We start from the raw sequence: 15917 nt of genomic DNA on the forward strand, positions 1-15917 counted from the left end.
GGGGCGCTTGGTGCGGCCTTGCGCACTTCCGGCTCGCGCCGGGCCTGCTTCCGGTGTCCGCCCTCCAGCTCCTCCCGCCGCCACCGCCGCCGCGATGCTGTTGCTGTGGCGGTCGCGCTGCTTGGGCCGGGCGCTGGGCCGCTCGGTGCGCACCCTCCGGCAGGTACGGCCCGGCGCGGCCCGCCCGCGGGGAGGGCGAGGGGCGGGCGGCCGCGGCGCTTGGGCGAGCGGGCTCGGCGGCGCCAAGGACACCGGGACGCGCCCGGCTCGGCCCTGCCGCCGCCGCCGCTCCGGGGCGGGAGCACCGCCGGTGGCGCGGCCACGGTGTTGAGTCCCGGCGGCGAGGAGAGCTGTCCGCCGTGGTGGAGGAGCCGTGACTGTGAGGGAGCCCTCGGCTCGGCCGCTCCCCTCGGCTCTTCCCTTCTTTCCTCTGCGATTCCCTTCCTCTTTGGTGCGGGAGTTGCAGATGGGCTGTTGGCTGTGCCCGGCCTTATGCACACGATACACACGTGCACGTGTGTACGGTGCGCTGTAAGCGGTTTGTAACTGCGTGTGTATGGTTATGTTCATAACCGTGCTCGTGTATTTGTGGTGACACGTGACTTACCGTGCTTGTTTAAGTGGCGTTTTAATAATAGTTATTTTTTTATCAGCAGTTATGGTGCTGTGTAATTATGCAGAACAGGGAGGAGAGGCAGATGGAGAATACAGACTTTTTCAAAACTGGTTTGCGTGGAGAGAGGCCACAGCTAAACAGCAGGTGGGCAGTGAGTTGTGGTTAGCCTGCTTGAGGTGTAGGAAAGCGGTATGCTGAGAGGTGAAGGAGGTAGTAGCAGCTTGACATCTGTTGGAGTAGGGATGTGGGGAGTAAGTGCTGATGTGGAGATAAAATGGGGCTTGGGGAAACTGTAGAAAGGAATGCTGGAGCGTGGCAGGCCTCTGCTGGGAGAAGTGAAAACAACAGACGTGGACAAAATTCAGAAGTGTCCAGCTGAATGGAAGAACGGCGAAGTCAGCAGGAAACAGCACGCGAAGGGAGGGGACGGCTGGGTTTAATGCTTGGGAAGAAGAAAGGGTCTGTGTTCATACATCAAGTAGAAATCATGCAGGTGTCACTGAGATTCCTGCCCAGACAAGTTGGATGTAGTGGCTAAGGGTGACCCAAGGCAGTCCTAGGAGGAGCAAGAGGCTCTGAAGAGAGATGATATGATGGGGAGCTGTCATTCGTACTTTGGCGGTGAAGTCCTCGAGTTTTCTCTGGGGAAGAGTTTATTAAGAACTTCCTTCCTCACTGATCCTCTCCACATGCTAGAAGAGCTGTCAGCCTGTTGTCTTAGTAACTGTATCCCATACCCACTGTGAATTGTTATCTCTCTCCTATCTTTGCATCTGCCTTGCTGTGCTATATATAATTGCGTTAAAAACACACGGTGGGTTTTCTGTGTACAGCGTTGCTTTGCATCCATCCTTGCTAGTAAAGCAGCAGCCGCATTGCTTTGCAGAAGCCAGGGCTGGCAAAATCATTGCTGCTGTCAGAGCTGCTCCACACTAGGCTCTCACTGTGGTTCTGTGCAATGGGCTGCACGCTCCTGTTGAAGTAGGGTCGTGCCTTGACCTGCTCCCTGTTTCCACTACTGCAGAAGAGGTTTGCAGGCAGGCAGGCTGTTGTCTTAGCAGACATACGCTGTAGTTGATTTGTATGTGTGGTGGCCTGCTAGAAGGTGACAGCTTCTTTAAGGTGTGGCCTGAGATGCCACGTGGTGGGGTCACTTTCACATAACAGCAGCGTAAAAACAATTCTGAGAAGTCATGTGTAAGGAAAGTTTTAATCACTTGTGTGAGTCACTAGCAAATTAGAACAAGACTTGTTTCTCCAAGGGAACACTGCTTCTTTATACTGACCCGGAGTGCTAACACCAGCAGGTGATACCTACAGTTTTCCTATTTCACCAAAGGTCTGACACGTGGCACACTTAGCCAGGTGATTTCAGGAACAGGTACAATCACAGCGATTCCTTCAGGAAAAAAGGGATCGGGAAATAAACCCAGTTATCTCTCAGAGCTGCATGTGCTGGCACACTGTGGTTAGGGGTGGGTGCACAGCAGTTCTGCAGAACAGAAGGCAGAGAACGTCTCAGTGTCTTTACAGCTTCTCGGACCGTTAGAGCTCTTCTCTCCCTTCTTGGTAGGGCAAAGCGATGCCATTTTTTCTTTATTTTGCAGCAACTGTAGCACACAGGCTTGGTGCTGCTCCTGGAAGAGAGCTGCAGATGTGTTTTCTCACAGCCATTTACTTTAGCACAGACCTTTTAAACTTTTTTTCTGTACTCCTTCTTAGTGAGTTACTGTCTGGGATGCTCGGATTACCTTTACAACTTTATAGAGTACCCAGGAAAACATTAACGGACAGAGGGGAGCTCGTATTCCTTGATATTTTATTTGAGATTAACTTCAGTATTATCTGAGACATTACAGAAATTGAGGAGGATTTGATCAGTGCAGGTGCTGGCACATGCTGAGGTGCTTCAGGCACACAACCAGATGGAGTTAACAGGAAGTTTGTCTTAGTGATCCTGGCTTAGGACTGTCTCTACATGAACTGGATCCATGCTAGCAGTGCTGAGCTGAGGCTAAGCTGTGTAGCACTCAGGATGGTGCTACACCTTTCTCTCCCTTCTCCACATGCCCTGCTGGTTTGGCAGAATCTCGTGTCTAGGACGTTGGGCTCAAGGTGGGCTCCTGCATGGAGTGATGCTGCAGATGATGGGCTCTGCTGGATCCCAGCTGGCACAGCAGCTGGGCTGTGCATCCTCTGCACTGCTGATTTGCAGCCATGTCGAGCTGCCCATAGACAACTGAATTGACTGCACATTAATATCTGGGAAGCCAAACCCATCCTTGAGTTTGGATAATTGAACTGCCAAGGGGCCGATTTCAGAACAATGAATAGTTTTGATGATGTGTTTGTTGAATGTATTTTAGTATGTTATACCACTCAGTCCTGTAGCTGATAGGACACAAGATTAAATATCTCTTTGGTCCTTGATGTTTCTGCTGTCTGTGACGCACATCTCCAGACATTATTTTGGTATTCAACTGTATCCCATTTTTCTTGCTCTGGTGATACTGAAGTTGGGGTTTCTACATAAACCTCCATCCTGAAACAGATGTTCTGAATGACATCTAATTTTTACCTTCTGTATTTGCTGCTGGATTAGGACACTTTGAGCTGTTTAAACCATCGTCAATTACATTTTAGTCGTGAGTATAGTGGTATTTTCCTATGGCTTGTGAAGAATGTTTTGGTTCTCCAGATCTGCAGGTTTGGTGCCAGTGAAAGGTGGTCAATGATTACTGGGTATGAAGCAAAAGGTCACAAGGAGGTGGAGTCCCCAGCTCACTGAAGGCAGAAGGAGTTAGGCTGTCGAGGGAAATTGTGACCTTCTGGAGTTCAAAGGCTCTAGCCTTGAACAACCAAGAAATAGGTGCTAAGTGCTAGGTTCTCTGACTGTGGGAGTGGTGGAGCCCTTCTCTGGTCCAGGTCTCTTAGGAAAACCAAAGTCCCTCTAGGTTGGGTCTGCCTTTTTGTAGTACTGACACTTCTTCTCTCTGACAGGGCAACTGTACTCTGGCAAGGCGCTCCCTGTCTGGTAAGTCTGATGTTTTGTATTTAACTTCAAGTTGCCTAGGCAGAGCTGCTTCTGGATGTTGATAATTGGTTTTATTAAGAGTTATCTCTATCAATCATACAATGAAGAAACGTGTTCCCATATGAGTGCCTCTCTTGCCTAGTGTAAATGCCACCCAATCCATCCACCCAAGATAAAGATTTCTCAACAGCACTGCTGTATTTCAAGCATTGTAATGCTTAAAACATTTGCTGTTGCAGAGACCAGCTCTCTGATATACTGCTTTGAAAATTTGGGTGAATGTTAACTGAAATGTCAGAGTGAATATGACCATGAAGTCATCTGGTGTTTAAACTGCATTTGCTCAAAGCTGTGCTACCTTTGTATGGGATTATATCACTTCCTTTTGAGTCTGCTTTGAGAAATGTGTTAAATCTGCTTATCTTTCCTGGCTATAGAGTTCCAGTGTTATTAGCTTTTCAGTTGGGGATGGTATCAATATTGTATTACCTTTCTTAAAGATCATGTGGAGAAATGCTGCTTCTTTTTGATGTTGTGTAATTGAGATAATTACGTTCTACAATTGCTATACTGATTCTCTTTAAGATCAGTCTGAAAATAGGCCCAGTGCCCTGAAAGAGGCAAAGGAAGGAGTTCAGTAAGTAATAAAAATTGCTGTGTCAAGGCATGTGAGCAGTGTGGCAAGGGGTCACTGATACCTAGAAAACCCTGAGAAGCTGTGCAAGCGTCTTCCCCATTTTGAATTATGAAGCAGACTTGTTCTTGGGTCAGTGGGTGAAGAGAGAAGAGGGGTGGCAGTGACTCACTGCTCTGTCCTATACCCCATTTTCAAGGCATTTTTCATCCTTACTGTTCCATGCAATTGTGAGAGTTCTAGAGAGCACCTCTTAGGGGATTGCCACTTTCTCCTGCTAGGAATCCCTTTGTGTTGGTGGGGATAGCTCACCACAACTGAGGTTTTAGCAGTCCTGAGGACTGGGTGATGTTCCTGTGGGTAACACCATTCTCATTCACAGGTGTGGCTGGCAGCCAGGGACTGGCCTACATCGACAGCAGGAAGCTCATGTAAGTGTCCATAGGAGAGCTGTGATATGCAGGGGCTCTAACCGTGATTACGTTTGGAAGCTGGAAGGCAGAATAAAGTCAGCTGTCAGAAAATCTTTGCGCATTTCTGAGGAGCACGGAGGAAAAAAATTTGGGTTCTCTGGCTTTTGCAGGTCAGGAACTGTGCTATGTTTCAACAAAATAAGGTCTGTCTGGAACCAGATGTCAGGGTAGGATGGGCAGGAATGAAGAAATCAGTGGTTAATCAATTTCTTCCCTTTGTTTTTATGATTGTGAATGCTCTGTGGTAGCCTCCCAGTAGGGTTTCTGTTGGACACATGAAGAGGTGGTCTTCTGCAGAAGTGGGATGGCTCAGGGAGCTCTTGTTCATAGGACAAGGTCTGCATTACTGAGATGGTCTCGTCATTTCCACAAATACTTTTTTTTTTTTTAACCTTAAGAGTGCATCCATAAGAGCTTGATACACTGGTCTGCTTGCACCAAGCAGCCTGTATTAGAGGAAATGCTAAAGCACGTTTGCTTCAAGTTTCCAAATACAGTATCCACAGGTATAAAAAACATCTGTGCCAGCTCCCTGTGAAGAGGAATGGTGGAGGGAAACAGTTGTCTCTTAGATGTGTTGCCATTGCCATTTGATGGTGTTTTCTCTTCCTCAGACTTTTTTTAGAGGTAAAAAATGGTTCCTGTGATCACATCCTAGGCATGCAGTAGGCTGATTAGGTCAACCTTTTACCAGTATTTAAAACACAGCAGATATGTTGGGATGTCTCTGTAAATTAAAATTCTGTAGATGTCACTTCACGCTGCATTTCTGAGAGCACTACTGAATTGTTTCCATGCTTCTTAGTTGGATTTTTGCCCCTCGATCAGGTAAGTGGGAGTCCTTTTGAACAAATACATTTGAACAGCTGAGCAGCTTTCAGATTTGTTAAACAAGCAAATGTAAATTTTGAGCTTGAGACTGGTGCTGGCAGCTTCCACAGGAACTTGCTTCTTATTCTGTGTTCATATCTTATTTTCTTTCTCTCTGCAGAGTAAATAGCTCCAGTGTCTTCACTGTCCGTTACTTCAGAACCACAGCAGTACATAGTAAGTAAAGAGGCAGGAGTCAGTGGGGTGACTCTCACGTTACCTGTTGCTGTTCTAACAACAGCTGAAGCTGCCTTTTCCACCCTGGGTTTAAATTCATTGCTGTCACACTTCGTTGGCACTGAGCCCTACAGATTTTGTCTGCTTTTTCTGTCACATTGTGACTTACAACTTACAATCAGGTGAGATTTTCTCTCATGTTCAAATCTTAATCAATACTGAGGCAAGGAGAAGGTCAACGTTTGAGTGTTTGTCCACTCACTTTCCTAGAGTCCTGGTGACAAGAATGAAGGGGTGCCAAAAGTTTTGAGCTCTGAATGCGTTCAAGTCTATCTGTCTGTCTCTCTCACAGGGGATGACGTGATTACGGTGAACACCCCAGCTTTTGCAGAGTCAGTCACAGAAGGAGATGTCAGGTGGGAGAAAGGTAAGTAGTTGCCTCTTCCCTGCAATTCTCAGTACCATTTCTTCTGCACTGGACAGCTCGGGGATGGACTGTAATAAACTGGCTGACCATTTTATATTCTTCAGTCTGTGACAAACAAGGCAGTTAAGGTTAATTACAGTTCTCCTGCGGAGTAAGAATTGCAATTACTGCTTCAGTTCCTCTGTCCTGAGTAATGTTGGATGAAGAGAGATGTTTAAATTGGAATTGGACTCTATGCGGTAGATAGTTTGAGTTACACTTTTCTATAGAACATGTGGAAAACTGGGGTGAGAAAATTCTGGGTTAGTGGGAAACTGCTGTGGGTTAAGAGGGGAGGCTGGAGCACACCTCCTTCCTCACAGTGGTCTTCATATCTATCATTCAGCTGTTGGAGACACAGTGGCGGAAGATGAAGTGGTGTGTGAGATTGAAACAGACAAGGTAGGAGTTCTCTGGACCAAAACTTTTTCTGGTTCTCTAGTGAGTACCTTGTATGGCTCCTCTCCAGCTGAGCCTGCACATCCTGCCTGTCTCTCTTGCTCACTTCACAGGGACAGACTTTTCTCATTTACTGTGAAAGCAGACTGTACCTTAAGTGAGAGTTGCTTGATAATTCCTTCCTTCCTCATACATTTGGTTAAACACCAGTGGAGCTGATGTTTGTAGGAACTACAATTTCACTCCCTCCTGTTAGGGTGCTCTAACCTTGGAAACCTGTTTGTGTTTAAACAGGAGAAATCTGCAGAGCAATTTGGTATCTTCAGGCTATTTAAAATTTAGCCTTTAAATTTACTCACCCCTTAAAATACTCTTAGGCTTTGAAGTTTGTGCTGAAACTCCCTGCCAAGTTCTTTTTCCAGTGTAGTTGTCAGGAAGATGCTGGCAGTAGGTCAGTTCTGCATTGTACCTTGAAGCAGGAAGATCAGACTATATGATCTACTGCCAGCATCTCCCACACTTGTAAGTGTTGGCACAAAACCCTGCTGGAGGGCATGCAAACTGGTGGAAATGGTGCAGGACAGAGCTGCTCTCTGTGCCAGACTACAATGCATGTGCCTATTAGCATCTTTGCTTGGGCACTCATTCCTCATTCAGTATTTGGGAGAATTTAAAGACTTTTTTCCTTTTTACAGACATCAGTGCAAGTTCCAGCCCCAGCAGCTGGTGTGATTGAAGCCCTTTTGGTACCTGATGGTGGCAAAGTGGAAGGAGGGACACCTCTGTTCAAACTCAGGAAAACTGGAGGTAAGTTCAGGGTTTAACTTGCACTTACCTTCCCACTTCAACCAGTTTTTTGTTTTTTTTCTGAAGACAGTGACGTGCTGGAAAAAAAAAACAACAACATAATTGCAGTCTTTCTGAGAGGGAAACTTGCCTTTTAGTTATTCTGGAGGAGACTGCAGTACTAAGCTAAAATTATCTGAGAATTCCCCTAACATATCTTCTTTCTCCACCCTCTTTAGTATCCAGTCTTCTGCGCAGTGAGGAGATCGAGGGTGTTGATGAGATAAAATCTACATGGGGTGGCTCCCCATGTATAAAGGCAATCTGCTAGAGGATTAACTTCTGTCAGATTAGTTGGGCTCAGGGATCCCTGGCAGTAGAAGCTGTGGTTTCTCTTATAATAATTGTTCTTCCTTTTCTTTTAGCTGCTCCTGCCAAGGCCAAACCAGCAGCAGCCCCTCCTCCTCCTCCTGCAGCACCTGAACCTGTAGCTGCAGCTCCTCCTTCTCCTGCTGCAGCACCAATTCCCACTGCAATGCCACCAGTGCCACCTGTGTCAGCTCAGCCCATTGACAGCAAACCAGGTGAGGCAAGAGCCTCTTTCTCTTATTTTAAAGCCTCTTTTCCATGGGGAGTGTTGGTAAGGTTAAAGCCAACAAACTGGCACGTATAGTGGAGGCCTCCCTACATACACCTGTCTGGAGAACTCAGCTGTGCCTGAGTCTGCCCAGCCAATGCAAAGCTGCTTTGGCATCCTAAACAAGTGGCTCAAACGGGCCTTCTGTCCCTCAGGGCATTGCTCTCAGCCCCTGGTTTTCCTTTTTGATTGATGTCTTCTTTACTCCTCAGTGTCTGCAGTGAAGCCGGCTGCAGCTCCAGTGGCAGCCCCTCCTGGGGAGGCAGTGCCCAGCAAAGGTGCCAGATCTGAGCATAGGGTAAGCTGTGGGAATAGGGGCCTTGCTGGTTCTTCTGTTTATGGGTGATGACTTGTTTTGGCATAACCTGTGAACTTGCTGAATGGATCTGTATGTATCTGTTCACACCCAGCTTGTCAGGGTTGTGACAGATTGGGAAATGCTTTACATAAGATGACCACTTGGAGGTGGCATGAAGAGAGCCAGGTCTGATGTCATGTTGGTCTTTCTAGGCAAAAGTCTCGTTCTCAGCTCTGCTGACTGAGCACAGACAGCTCCACGTGATCTGCCTGCTCTGTACACAAGCCCTCAGCAAAGGGCCGAGGGTGCTACAGCTATCTTGTACCTTCTTAAGAATACTTGATGGAGCAGTCTGCTTTCTCAGCTGTTTTGCTGCTCTGATACTAGCCTTATGCTGGAAATTTGACTGTGCTTGGCATTTCTGAGAAACGTGCAGGTCAGAGCAGTTGTACTGTGATGCATTTCAGTTCTGCATTTCAAATGAACTTTTAGACAAGGTGGGCAACCGACTTCTCAGCGTGCTGCTCTCCTTCTTCAAGGAGACCTGAGGTGAAAACTTTAGCCATTTTACTGGTCAACCAGATAGCAAGAAGGGCCTTTTTTGTTTCTTGTGTGTTTTGCCTCTTGCATGAACTTGAGGCAGCTTCTGCTTATTTCTTTTTCATTTTCAGGTGAAAATGAATAGGATGCGTCAGCGTATCGCCCAGCGGCTGAAGGAGGCTCAGAACACTTGTGCCATGCTGACCACTTTCAATGAGATCGATATGAGGTGAAGAGCAGACCTGTTGTTTTTAACCTTTGCTAGTAGAAATACGTGAAGGCAGTCATCTTTAAATAGCAGCTGAGACCGTGCTGATTGCATTTGGAAAGACTAACAGTGTCTTCTGGCACCTCTTCCTTAGATGTTTCCCTGACCTATGCATTTTCATCAGAGCTGTGCTGGTGTTGCAGCAGGAGGGGTGCATGGCTTCCTGATGGACTTTCATTCCTCCGGAATCATCTATTGCTTGTTAAAGGGGCAGCCCAGTTCCTCATCTATGTGGTTCATAGTGGAGGGCTAGTAGACGTTGAGCAGATGAGCATGAGTGAATACTATCAACTGGACAGTGGCTATTAGGAGACACCAGAAGCACCTGCCAGGTTACTGCTTTTGCAGGTGGGCATATTTGGCCACCCATGGGATAGTTCCCCAGAGCTCATCAGCTTCTCAAATGAGCGTTGCACACGTCTGCAGCCCTTGTTGTCAGATGGTTCAGCTTTCCAGACACTGACCAAGGTCCTCCCTCCCCTCTTGGCAGGTGGGGGTCTTCTTACTCAAGTGCTTGCATGGACTGAGCACTCTAATGGCTTTGAGGGTGGGCAGCTTATGTTACAGTGCATTAGGGGGAAATTGTGCCCAAATCAAATTGCCTTTTGAAATCCTATTCCACTCCTTAAGACAAAACATGTAAATATTTGGGTCTCAGAACAATAAGGTTGGCAAAATAGTCTTGATTGGAGGGGAAGTGCTTCAGCGTTATCTCCTCTCTGAGGTTCATTGAGGTGTCGCTTTACGCTGGCCTCGGGCTCTCATTGCATCTGGTAATCTGGTTTGGATTGATTGCTGTGCTGACGACTCATGAGGGTCTGAGCTTGGGCCTCCTGCTTCCCGTTGGGGGTCAGCATCTGAAAGGAGTAAGCCATAATGAGTCACTTTTATAGCAAACCTTGTCCTCATTGCTGCAGTCCTTGTGTCTTGGGAGGCACTAATGTCTTTGGGCAGTAATCCTAGCCCTAAACAAGGTTAGGTGCAGGAAAACAAACACTCTAAACCACAGAGACCCCTGCCCCTTGCTGACACCGTCTCTTCAAAGACTTGAGGTCTCTGGAATCAGGAGAGATGAACCAACACAGCATCTGTATTAGCCTAGAATAGGCAGAGCTCATTTAGTTTTTGTAAACGTTCTCAGCTCTGATAAACATAAGCAGGGAGAGAACAGGGTTTACCTGCTTGAAGACTGTGGCAGAGCTGGCACTTGGCTTCGTAGCATCTGGGAAGAATTCTTTCATATTCATTCAATTCCCAAAGTCAAAGAGTGGGGTTTCAGAGATGTCATTGCACTCTCTGGCACTGGGCTTGTGCAATGGTTGAAGTCTTTTACCTCTGTCAATACCTGCATCTTCTCATCGTTTTTTTTCCTGTGTTTTTCATTCAATCCAGATGCATCTGGATTTGCTTTCTGCAGTGCCACACTTGGTATCAGTGGTGGCTCCAGAGTTTCAGCAGAAGTATTTGCAGCTTTATCAAGTCTAAGCAGGAAATATACCATGCCACATCTTGCTTTTGTGTCTGGCAGCACAAGCCTTGTAAACCTATCCTGTTGAGTTTAGGGTCCAGGAGCAGTTCCCGTTAGATCTTTTGGCAGGGGCTTTGGAGCAACCATCAGCCCATTTCATCTACACCATTTAAATGATTTTTCAGGACGCTGGAAGTTTGCCATTCGGTAGTGCAAGTTTGCAGTCCTTGGGATGGCACTGAGATCTGTTACAGAGTGAGAAAATGGACAGACATTTTCTTGGACTCCCTGCTGACCACTGTTGTAACATGTTTTGCAGCAACATCCGGGAGATGAGAGCTGTACACAAGGATCCTTTCCTGAAAAAGCACAACCTGAAATTAGGTTTCATGTCAGCTTTTGTGAAAGCTTCAGCTTTTGCTCTGCAGGACCAGCCTGTTGTGAATGCAGGTGAGTGGTGACCATCACTGTGAGTCGCACATCTTACCAATGAAAGTGCCAGAGTGGGCAAAAGCAGGTGGCCCAGTCCAAGGCAGAGCTGTTGGCATGGATAAGCAAGTCAAATATAAGGTGAAGAGAGGACAAAGTCCTTTAGGCTGTTGCTGATGTTGCTAATGCCACTTACGTAGGTAAAGTACATGTTGCCAAGTGTCCTATTAGCAAGGGTGGCTGGGGCTGGGGCTGTGAGTGCTAGATGTCAGCCCAAAGAAAGCTGAGCCTGCTGCTTGGTGTAGTTTTTGCTGTAGGTGCAGTGCAGTTCCTGGTGAGTGTCAGAGGTGTTTGCTCAAACCCAGAGGAGGAGAATAATCAAGGCAATGTCTGAGTGGCACTGACCTCTATGTACTATAGTTCCTTCCTGTATTACCTGATACTTCTCCCGCAGAAGCAGTGAGGGCTCACTTTCTATAGTTGAGCAAGTTGTTATAGTTTGTGGGTATTTCTGGTCTGTTGAGCTTTTGATTTTTGGGTACTGCATGTGTAACGTGGCTTTTTCTTTCTTTCTTTTTTTTTTTTTTTTTCTTTTAGTAATTGATGACACGACCAAAGAGATTGTGTACAGGGACTATGTGGACATCAGTGTAGCTGTAGCAACTCCCCGGGTAGGTACCTTAGGTGCTTTGGCCTTGGTTTCTGTAGCCTTGGGTCTGGGATGGTTATATGCTTTAGCCAACACAGCTTGCAGCAGAATCTTACTGATGGGACTGCTTATCTAGATGAAACATCTGATGTATTGTGGACTTCTGAGGTGGGTTTTGGGAGAAGGTGGAGGACACAGAACACTTTACCACTGTGCTTATACGTGTAGTAACAGGGTCAATAAAGATCTTGGTAGTGGTTGAGTAGGGCCAAGTTAGGGAAACCTGTTTTTCTTGCACTTGTGAGAATATGGTATGGACAATAAAAGCTTTGTATGTTCTGACTAATTTTGCTGTTTTGTCCCACCATTTTGGTAAATCATATTCCTACTCAAAACAGGTGTTCCTGCAGAAGGGATAGTGTGGGATGGAACGCATGCTGAATTAGGTCTTTCCATTGTAAGACAGAGGTTTGGCCAGGACTGAAATTCTATCATTGCTCTCAAAGTCTAGGGTAGCTCCCACATGTAGGGACTCTGTTCTTCTCACAAAGAGAAAGAGATGACAGCTGCCCAGTGCCTCACTCACTATGGTGGATGTGGCCTGGGGATACCGACAGTCGTAGCTGATTTTATATGACGGGTTTATAGGCAAAGACAATGTTTCATTCACTGTACAGGGCCTTTGTGGGTGCCATGCCAGGTTTTCTGGCAGGCTGGCAGAATGTGAGGCAACTGTGCCAACCACCTGCTGAGGGCTGAGCAGGAGGCAGGAGTGGTGCTGGATTGGGCCAGGCTCCTGCCCAATAGCAGTTATCTGCTTGTCACTGCCATTAATTTGCTGACTGTGCACTTTGCTTCTTCCTAGGGTCTTGTGGTCCCTGTTGTTAGGAATGTAGAAAATATGAACTTTGCTGACATAGAGCGAGCTATCTATGAGTTGGGGGAAAAGGTAAGAAAAGCTGGAGGTGTTTTTGAAAAAGATTGGGAGGGTGCTGGATGGGCATGAATTGATTTGGTCCCCTTGTGGTGTCGTCTCTGACCTCTGACACACTGAGTTGTGTTGTAGGGAACTATCCAGTTACAGCTGTAGCTGTGCCCATGCCTTACAGGACAGATCTATCTACTTGTTGCCCTTCCAGAAGACTTTCCACTATGTATTAGTGATATGGTGTGTCTTCACCATTACTTTTGGAGGCCAAAGCTGAACTGCCCTGGGATAAGTCCCTCTTATCTGTTTCCTGCACAAGCAGGATTTGGAATCAAAGGCAAAAAAATCCTTCCCCAAAGACAGCAAATATTTGAGTCTTAAAACATAATGTGTTTTCAAGTAATTGATGCTGGTTTTCAGTTGAACAAATAAATAAGTGAAGCTCTGGCCATGAGCATTTGTTGAGAGGGTGAACATACAAACCCTTGTCCTTTGTCATTTGTGGTCTGAGTGGCTTTCTGAGACCTTACCTTTCTTCTAGGCACGGAAGAACGAACTGGCTATCGAAGACATGGATGGTGGCACTTTCACAATCAGCAATGGAGGGGTTTTTGGGTCACTCTTTGGGACACCTATCATCAACCCACCGCAGTCTGCTATCTTAGGCATGCATGCCATCTTTGACAGGCCTGTGGCTGTGGGAGGCAAGGTAGGTGGAGCTGCACAGGAGGTTTCAATGAGTAGAGAGGAGTGCTCTGTGGGATGAGGATCATGCCCAGTATGCTGTTTCTAGGGAGGGTGATGTTGCCTTCTGAAAGGCTTCACTGTGAAGGAGGAACAGAGACTAAAAGATGAAAGGGCAACTTTGCTGGCACTGGTACTTGCCTGAGATGTGCAGAGAGCCTTGCCCGATTCGAAAAGGGCGCAGCTGAATAACCTGCTAGGGTGTGGAAAGGAGGAAGGGGCTGTAGTCTCTGTGATAGAGGCCAGCTCCAGAGAAGGGACCAAGTGTTGTGCAGTGCAGACCAAGCTAGTGCTGGTGCCTGGGTGGGCGGGTGTGAGTGGGTGTGAATTCTGCCAAGCGGTGTTCCGAGCCCCTGATTCAGGACAGGAGAATGCCAGGTCTTCCCTAGATTGAGAGGAGGGTATCCTGCAGGTGGTAGGGCTGAGCTCACTAATACCCATCTTGTTCTCTCCCTTCAGATCGAGATCCGGCCCATGATGTACGTGGCACTGACCTACGATCACCGGCTGATTGATGGCAGAGAGGCAGTGACTTTCCTGCGCAAGATCAAGGCAGCGGTGGAGGATCCCCGCGTGCTGCTGCTCGACCTGTAGAGCAGCCACACCCCCCACACAACCCACCCAGGGCATAGACGCAGCACCAGCAGGGGCGCAACGCAGGGCATTCAGGGACTGGCTGGGGTCATTCCAGTCTCCCTCCCACCCCTGAGATCAGAGATGTCCCAGAGGGAACTGGGAGGATAGCTCCTACCTCCTTTCCTGTTCTGTTTAATGGATGGTTCAGTCTCTCACTAGGATTGCCACGCAGTGGGCCAACCACTGAACGGCACTGCCTTTTTGGAGCCATCTGTGTGGCATCCTCTCCTTCACGGCACCAAACTCTCACCTCTAGCTTGTCCAATACCACTGGAAAGCGCTTGCTGCTGCTGTGCTAGGGTACCCTTTCCTGCCACTCCAAGGTGGGTTCAGCTTTATTTCCTAGCACTGAGGTTCTGGGAGGGGAGGGAGAGGAAAGGCTACTGTTCTGTCCCCGTTTTGCTTGAAAATATGTCACACTCATCAGCCTTGCAAGGGCAGCCTGGGTTCCCCCAGGCCAATTGCAGCAGAGTTTTTGATCAGAGCAGTGCTGAGGTAGGTGTTGTGCCCCTGGCAGTGCTCTAATTACACTCCCTCCACAGACTGGAATGCAGTGGTTGCATCTCCCCTGCCTTTCCTTGGAGATCATTTGTCTCTCACTAGCCTGGCCACTGAGACATGAATGTTCCTGGCCAGGTAGGCAGAGCCTATGATCTCTGTGGAGGCAGCACTGTTCCTGGGGATGGGAGGCCACCCTTTCACCATGACATGCCCTACACTAGGCTAAGAAACAACCCCCAGCAGCTGTCCTTGAATCGCAGCGTACTGATGGATGGGTCTGCGTGTGAGGGCTTGGCCTGCTACCAGCAGAGAGCTGGGGGGAGGGGGGGGGGAGGCTGGTCTGCAAGTGTAATGTATATCCCAGCCCAAGGCTGCTGGTTTTGGGGGGAGGGGGGACAGTCCTTAATCTGATAGCGCACACATGTACTGGGGAGTGAGGGGGTTGCTAGTGCCTGCAGAGTCTATTACTCTTACCCTCTACACAGAACTTGTAACTAAAATATTTAACACAGCGGATTTTAAGTGAAATAAAACTGGTCAACAACTGCAAGGTGGGCTGTGTTTGGGGAGGTAGTTCCTGAGAGCGGCCTTGGACATTGGCAGCCTCTGTAGCACAGCATGAGAAGCCTGTTGTCTGGGAGTGAGAAAGGGAACTGGCGCTGGGTCTTTCCCTGGTGATAGTAAATGGAAGTTTCTCTGGCTCTGAACTCTCCTGTTCTCAAATCCTCTGGCATAGAACTGTCTCTTACCAGAAAAGACGAGATTCTGGGGCTGGAAAGCATCTTTTTCCGTATTTCTTTGTCTATCAAAAGCAGAGAAATCCCAGCATTTTCTAAGTGGTGTGATGGCCAAGAGCGAGAACTGGGACAAGCTCTCAGTACGGTTCTGGAACCAGGTTGGCTTTCCCTGGTAGAACAGGGGTTGTAAATTGTGAAAGTGAGAAAAAGGCTATTAGTGGTTGCAGAGGCAAGAAATGTAAACCAAAAGCTGTCTCTCGTTACGGGCACTGGGGGCATTTCTCCAAGGAGCTGTCTGTCTTGGAACATTAAGAAACCATTCCTGGATTGTGGTTGGGTTTTCCCATCTCTGAGATAAGCTTCAGAGAATGGTTTGCCTTTACTAGCTATGAGTAAAGGCAGCCTCTTCTGAGAGAAAACTATTGCACACACAGTTGCAATGCTGATGAGAGAATTTTCTAGTACTTGTTTCTATTGCTTCCTGGCAGCTAAGGAGAAATAGACACGTGGCATCAGCTTTTCTTTGTGCCTGACTGAGATAGGTTAGGAGAGGAGAGAAGGGGGGGGAAAAAAACCCTATACTATGATAAGAGCAGCGTGGTCAGCTGCTGTTGCAAAAATAAATGG

The 15917-nt window shown here is 47.6% G+C and overlaps 1 protein-coding gene across 1 annotated transcript; it reads left to right on the forward strand.

Annotated features, from left to right (window-relative positions):
• The first annotated feature begins 9 nt into the window (after window positions 1–9).
• DLST (dihydrolipoamide S-succinyltransferase) lies at window positions 10–14727 on the forward strand. The gene is made up of 15 exons (XM_085225330.1): window positions 10–163; window positions 3617–3650; window positions 4667–4715; window positions 5749–5804; window positions 6157–6231; window positions 6617–6672; window positions 7365–7476; window positions 7881–8039; window positions 8305–8390; window positions 9062–9159; window positions 10986–11116; window positions 11693–11766; window positions 12610–12693; window positions 13214–13381; window positions 13876–14727. Exons 1-15 carry the CDS (start codon window positions 95–97, stop codon window positions 14008–14010), a joined length of 1386 nt encoding a protein of 461 aa, XP_085081456.1. The 5' UTR covers window positions 10–94; the 3' UTR covers window positions 14011–14727.
• Window positions 14728–15917: the final 1190 nt, after the last annotated feature.

The sequence above is a fragment of the Meleagris gallopavo genome, chromosome 5 (genome assembly GCF_905368555.1).
Source record: "Meleagris gallopavo chromosome 5, MGAL_WU_HG_1.1, whole genome shotgun sequence".
Taxonomy (NCBI): Eukaryota; Metazoa; Chordata; class Aves; order Galliformes; family Phasianidae; genus Meleagris; species Meleagris gallopavo.